Raw genomic sequence first — 7,319 nt, forward strand, 5'->3', positions numbered from 1 at the left:
TAGAAATTTTCTCATTCTGGATTTGGCTGATTGTAATTTAACATGTCCCTATGTTTTTTTGTTTTCTTAATAAAAATGTTAGATCCAGGGTCTTCTTTGGATTCAAGATACATTTTATACAGACACACAGTATTTTCTTTGGGCAAGAATATTTCATAGCTGTCACTGTGTACCTCTTATTGCATTAGGAGGCACATAATATTTGTCTCCCTTATAGCGATGCTCAATCCCTGGGTTGAGAAGATCCTCTGAAGGAGGACATGGCAACCCACTTCAGTATTCTCGCCTGGAGAATCCACATGGACAGCGGAAACTGGTGGACAGTCCATGGAGTTGCAGAGTTGAACACCACTGAGAAGCTAAGCAGAGCACAGCACAGCACATAGTGATGCTACACTTGACCAGTGACTTCAAGTGTTGCTAGCTTGATCCATCATTGCAAACTGTCCCAACTTTCACCTAATGGCATCAGTCACTGATGACAACTGCCTGATCTATTGTTTCAAGAGTTTCAAAATGGCAACTTTATAATTCTAGCATTCTTTCTGCTTTTATTAGCTGTCATTCTATTAAGAAGACATTTCTTTCATAAACTACGTGCATATTCTGAAATACAATTCATATCGAAAAGGCAGGATAAATGTTTCTTTTACTGAATTTAATCTACTTTCTGCATGGAATCCTATTAACTTCCTATAATGAGCAATGAGCTTCCCCCAACCCACTCTACACTCCTCCCCGAGGCCAACAGGGTGTTTTCACAGTGAAATCCGTTAGAGCTAGAATGGGATGGGATCTGGCAACCCAAGTATGGTGCAGGAATTCAGGGGAGATAGGAACTGGGTCAAGGAAGTGAGAACACTTACCTTAGGCAGGCTCTAGGAGGTGGAATCAGAGTCTTCTGAACTGTCCTGGGCATCGGGGCTTTCCGTGGATTCGCTGGGTTCCTTGCTGTCACTCCCGCTACCATCAGTGGCTGGGTTCTTCTCTTGACAGGCCACGTCTGAACCAGGAAGTGTGCTGCCCTGGGTCTCCTGGTTCTCCCTGGAGCCCAGCACCACATACCCGCCCTTCTTCAGAGGCAACTGCCTCCTCAGCTCATCAGCCATCTGCGACAGATCCCGCTTCATAGCATAAGCATCTTCTCCATCTGCATAGTATCTGGGTTCCACCTCACTAATCTGAAAGTTAAGAGTGTTAGAATAGAGGTGCAAGGCTGCCCGGTTACTCTTCCTGACGTGCAAGGACACGTACTTGGCGCTAAAGTTCTCAATCATGGCCCGGGAGGCCTGGTCCATCAGCTTCTGAGCTAGGCCCAGGCGACGGTGGGAACGCTTCACGGCCAGTGAGGTTATGTGTCCGTGAGGGACATCATCTGGGTCTTCCTCCATTTTGGCCAGGACGTAGCCCACAATCTTCCCGTCCTCGTCCTCAGCGATGTAAGAGAGCTGGGGCCAAGAAAGGCCATGGTAGAAATAGTATTTCATCTGGTAGTTCTCGGGAAGGCAAAGGAGGTTGCATTGTTGCATGTTCATCAGGTCGTCTGGCCGAGCATTGCGGATGTTCATGATGGCGGCAAACAGCGAGCAGGATTTGACGGAGGAGACTGTGAGAAAGGCTACTGCCGCCAAGCCCTGTTTGCCTCGGTGGAGTTTGAGTCCACAGGGCGGAAGCTGCCGAGCTGGATAGTGCGGAGACTGGGTGGCGGGAAGGCGGGATGACCAGCAGACGGAAGGGGCGGTGCTAAGGTGTGGCTTCCGGAAGTGCGCACCTAGTCCCAGCCAATGAGGTTTCTCGCTTCACTGTGCGTGTGCGCACGCATGACTTAGGGGGTGGGGCAGTGGAGTTCCTTGTGACCTCAATGATTTTAATACAATGTTTAATGTTTGATCTGTTGCTGACGTTATTCTCTTATTTGTTCCAGCTGTAACTTTTTAATTTGGATACATCTGTATAAACGTTCACAAACTGGATAAGCCCATGTAACCAGAATTTAGAGCAGGAACTAGAGCATTTTGCAATTGCAAGCACCCCAGGACACCTTGACACCCACCCCTTTCCAGTGCTCCCTATCCCATGTCCCAAGTGTGACTATGACCTAGATTACTAACAGTCTTTATATATACGAGCTCACAGTGCAAACACTCTTTTTGTATCCCCCCTCCCCCAGCCCCACCCACACGAGCTTCCCCTGTGGCTCAACTGGTAATCCGTCTGCAATGCGGGAGACCTCCGTTTGATCCCTGGGTTGGGAAGCTCCCCTGGAGAAGGGAAAGGCTACCTGCCTCAGTGTTCTGGCCTAGAGAATTCCATGGACTGTATAGCCCATGGACTCTCAAAGAGTCGGACACGACTGAGGGACTTTCACTCACTTGTTTCCCCACCCAATACTTGTTTCAGCTACCTAGTTGTGTATAGTTGGGAGTTCCTTATACTATTTACTGTTTTATCTTCCATTGCTCCAAATACCACAGTTCATTCACCGTTGGACTGTGCTGGCCATTTGTATTATTTTTAATTTGAGAATGGTATGAATAGTGTAACAAAATGTTTTGGAGCATGTTTTTTGTTGAAACGTGCACATTTACCTAGGATTATAATTACTGGATCAAACAGACTGTGATGTTCAACTTTTATATAAATACTGCCAAGCCTTTCAATATGGTTACTGTAATTTTCATCAACGTTTGGTATTTCCCCATCTTTTTCCTTTTAGCTATGGCATAGTGGGGTGCGGGGCTGGAGTGGAGTGGAGGGGCGGTTGGGTGGGGGTGGTGGGAGGGTGCTAGTATTATATTGTGTTTTTATTTTACATCCTACTAATGAAGTTGACCACCTTTTTTACATGCTTATTCGTCATAATTTTTTTTTGTGAAGTGGTTGTTCAAGTCTTTTTTTTTCATTTTCTATTGGGTTGTGTGTATTTTTCTCAATATTAAAGAGTTTTTTAAAAATATATATTCTGAGTATAAATCTTTTGTCAGCAATATTTATAATGAATAGCATCCTCCCCTATTGGTTGATTTTTCATTCTCTTGTTATTTCTGACATCAAGTAGGAACTTTCAGTTCAGTTCAGTCGCTCAGTCGGGTCTGACTCTTTGCGACCCCATGAATCGCAGCTCGCCAGGCCTCCTTGTCCATCACCAACTCCCAAAGTTCACTCAGACTCATGTCCATCGAGTCAGTGATGCCATCCAGCCATCTCATCCCCTGTCATCCCTTCTCCTCCTGCCCTCAATCCCTCCCAGCATCAGAGTCTTGTCCAATGAGTCAACTCTTCCCATGAGGTGGCCAAAGTACTGGAGCTTCAGCTTTAGCATCAGTCCTTCCAAAGAAATCCCAGGGTTGATCTCCTTCAGAATGGACTGGTTAGATCTCCTTGCAGTCCAAGGGACTCTCAAGAGTCTTCTCCAACACCATACTTCAAAAGCATCAATTCTTCGGCACTCAGCCTTCTTCACAGTCCAACTCTCATATCCATACATGACCACGGGGAAAATCATAGCTTTGACTAGATGGACCTTAGTCGGCAAAGTAATGTCCCTGCTTTTGAATATGCTATCTAGGTTGGTCATAACTTTCCTTCCAAGGAGTAAGCGTCTTTTAATTTCATGGCTGCAATCACCATTTGCAGTGATCTTGGAGCCCCCAAAAATAAACTCTGACACTGTTTCCAATGTTTCCCCATCTATTTGCCATGAAGTGATGGGACCGGATGCCATGATCTTCGTATTCTGAATGTTGAGCTTTAAGCCAACTTTTTCGCTCTCCACTTTCACTTTCATCAAGAAGCTTTTTAGTTCCTCTTCACTTTCTGCCACAGCACAGTCTAATTTTCCAGTTTTTAAATTTCATGGTTAATGCTTTCCATGCTCTGTTTTAGAAACTTTGCTAACTCCAAGGTCTCAGAGACATTCTTATGTGTTTTCTCATGAAAGCTTTATTGTTTCACATATTAGGTTTAGATAGGAAATCTATTGTGTATGATGTGAGTAAGAAGTTCAGCTATTTTTTGCTTGCACGGATATTATATCCATCTAGCACAATTTATTTAAAAAATCACCTTTCCTCCACTGTGTTGCATTCCTGCCTTTGTCACAAATCCTAAATTGCATTTCTAAATAGAGGTAAACATTTTATACCACTTGATGTAGCAAGATTTAGAGGTATTTCTTTAATAGTGCAAAGAAGTCATATTTTATTAGTACCACTTGCATGTGACATGACTATAAGCCTTAGAATTATCTATGTACCTTATACAATCTTCCTTTCCCATTTCCTGGAATATCATTACCTGATCATTCAAACATCAGAATGTATTCTGTTGTGATTCAGTTCAGTTCAGTTCAGTTGCTCAGTTGTGTCCGACTCTTTGCGACCCCATGAATCGCAGCACACCAGACCTCCCTGTCCATCACCAACTACTGGAGTTTACTCGAACTCATGTCCATCAAGTCGGTGATGCTATCCAGCCATCTCATCCTCTGTTGTTCCCTTTTTCTCAGGCCCCCAATCCCTCCCAGCATCAAAGTCTTTTCCAATTAGTCAACTCTTCACATCAGTGAAGATTGGAGTTTCAGCTTTAGCATCAGTCCTTCCAATGAACACCCAGGACTGATCTCTTCAGAATGGACTGGTTGGATCTCCTTGCAGTCCAAGGGACTCTCAAGAGTCTTCTCCAACACCACAGTTCAAAAGCATCAATTCTTCAGAGCTCAGCTTTCTTCACAGTCCAACTCTCACATCAATACATGACCACTGGAAAAACCATAGCCTTGACTAGATGGACCTTTGTTGGCAAAGTAATGTCACTGCTTTTGAATATGCTAGCTAGGTTGATAATAACTTTCCTTCCAAGGAGTAAGTGTCTTTTAATTTTATGGCTGCAATCACCATCTGCAGTGATTTTGGAGCCCCCCAAAATAAAGTCTGACACTGTTTCCACTGTTTCCCCATTTATTTCCCATGAAGTGATGGGACCAGATGCCATGATCTTCATTTTTCAAATGTTGAGCTTTAAGCCAACTTTTTCAGTCTCCTCTTTCACTTTCATCAAGAGGCTTTTGAGTTCCTTTTCACTTTCTGCCATAAGAGTGGTGTTATCTGTATATCTGAGGTTATTGATATTTCTCCCAGCAATCTTGATTCCAGCTTGTGCTCCTTCCAGCCCAGAGTTTCTCATGATGTACTCTGCATAGAAGTTAAGTAAGCAGGGTGACAATATACAGCCTTGACGGAGTCCTTTTCCTATTTGGAACCAGTCTGTTGTTCCATGTCCACTTCTAACTGTTGCTTCCTGACCTGCATACAGGTTTCTCAAGAGGCAAGTCAGGTGGCCTGGTATTGCCATCTCTTGCAGAATTTTCCACAGTTTATTGTGATCCACACAGTCAAAGGCTTTGGCATAGTCAATAAAGCAGAAATATATAGATATTTTTTTGAACTCTCTTGCTTTTTCCATGATCTAGCGGATGTTGACAATTTGATCTCTGGTTCTTCTGCCTTTTCTAAAACCAGCTTGAACATCTGCAAGTTCATGGTTCACATATTGCTGAAGTGTGGCTTGGAGAATTTTGAGCATTACTTTACTAGCATGTGAGATGAGAGCAATTGTGCAGTAGTTTGAGCATTCTTTGGCATCGCCTTTCTTTGGGATTGGAATGAAAACTGACCTTTTCCAGTCCTGTGGCTGCTGCTGAGTTTTCCAAATTTGTTGGCATATTGAGTGCAGCACTTTCACAGTATCATCTTTCAGGATTTGAAATAGCTCAACTGGAATTCCATCACCTCCATTAGCTTTGTTCGTAGTGATGCTTTCTAAGGCCCATTTGACTTCACATTCCAGGATCTGGCTCTAGGTGAATGATCACACCATCATGATTATCTGGGTCATGAAGATCTTTTTTGTACAGTTCTTCTGTGTATTCTTGCCACCTCTTCTTAATGTCTTCTGCTTCTGTTAGGTCCATACCATTTCTGTCCTTTATCGAGCCCATCTCTGCCTGAAATATTCCCTTGGCATCTCTAATTTTCTTGAAGACATCTCTAGTCTGTCCCATTCTGTTGTTTTTGCCTCTATTTCTTTGCATTGATCTCTGAGGAAGGCTTTCTTATCTCTTCTTGCTATTCTTTGGAACTCTGCATTCAGATGCTTATATCTTTCCTATTCTCCTTTGTTTTTCGCTTCTCTTCTTTTCACAGCTATTTGTAAGGCCTACACAGACAGCCATTTTGCTTTTTTGCATTTCTTTTCCATGGGGATGGTCTTGATCCCTGTCTCCTGTACAATGTCACGAACCTCATTCCATAGTTCATCAGGCACTCTATCTATCAGATCTAGGCCCTTAAATCTATTTCTCACTTCCACTGTATAATCATAAGGGATTTGATTTAGGTCATACCTGAATGGTCTACTGGTTTTCCCTACTTTCTTCAATTTATGGCTGAATTTGGCAATAAGAAGTTCATGATCTGAGCCAAGTCAGCTCCCAGTCTTTTTTTTTGCTGACTGTATAGAGCTTCTCCATCTTTGTCTGCAAAGAATATAATCAATCTGATTTCGGTGTTGGACATCTGGTGATGTCCATGTGTAGAGTCTTCTCTTGTGTTGTTGGAAGAGGTTGTTTGCTATGACCAGTGTTATCTCTTGGCAAAACTCTATTAGCCTTTGCCTTGCTTCATTCCATACTCCAAGGCCAAATATGCCTGTTACTCCAGGTGTTTCTTGACTTCCTACTTTTGCATTCCAGTCCCCTATAATGAAAAGGACATCTTTTTTGGGTGTGAGTTCCAAAGGGTCTTGTAGGTCTTCCTAGAACCATTCAACTTCAGCTTCTTCAGCGTTACTGGTTGGGGCATAGGCTTGGATCACTGTAATATTGAATGGTTTGCCTTGGAAATGAACAGAGATCATTCTGTCGTTTTTGAGATTGCATCCAAGTACTGCATTTTGGACTCTTTTGTTGACCATGATGGCTACTCCATTTCTTCTAAGGGATTCCTGCCCACAGTAGTAGATATAATGGTCATCTGAGTTAAATTCACCCATCCCAGTCCATTTTAGTTCGCTGATTCCTAGAATGTTGACGTTCACTCTTGCCATTTCCCGTTTGACCACTTCCAATTTGCCTTGATTCATGGACCTGACATTCCAGGTTCCTATGCAATATTGCTCTTTACAGCATCAGATCTTGCTTCTATCACCAGTCACATCCACAGCTGGGTATTGTTTTTATTTTGGCTCCATCCCTTCATTCTTTCTGGAGTTATTTCTCCACTGATCTCCAGTAGCGTGTTGGACACCTACTGACCTGGGGA

The 7,319-nt window shown here is 43.2% G+C and overlaps 1 protein-coding gene across 1 annotated transcript; it reads right to left on the reverse strand.

The window, feature by feature from the left end:
- Nucleotides 1-878: 878 nt before the first annotated feature.
- On the reverse strand, nucleotides 879-1,568 carry NAA11 (N-alpha-acetyltransferase 11, NatA catalytic subunit). The gene has a single exon (XM_068975714.1). It carries the CDS (start codon nucleotides 1,566-1,568, stop codon nucleotides 879-881), a length of 690 nt encoding a protein of 229 aa, XP_068831815.1.
- Nucleotides 1,569-7,319: the final 5,751 nt, after the last annotated feature.

The sequence above is a fragment of the Capricornis sumatraensis genome, chromosome 7 (genome assembly GCF_032405125.1).
Source record: "Capricornis sumatraensis isolate serow.1 chromosome 7, serow.2, whole genome shotgun sequence".
NCBI lineage: Eukaryota > Metazoa > Chordata > Mammalia > Artiodactyla > Bovidae > Capricornis > Capricornis sumatraensis.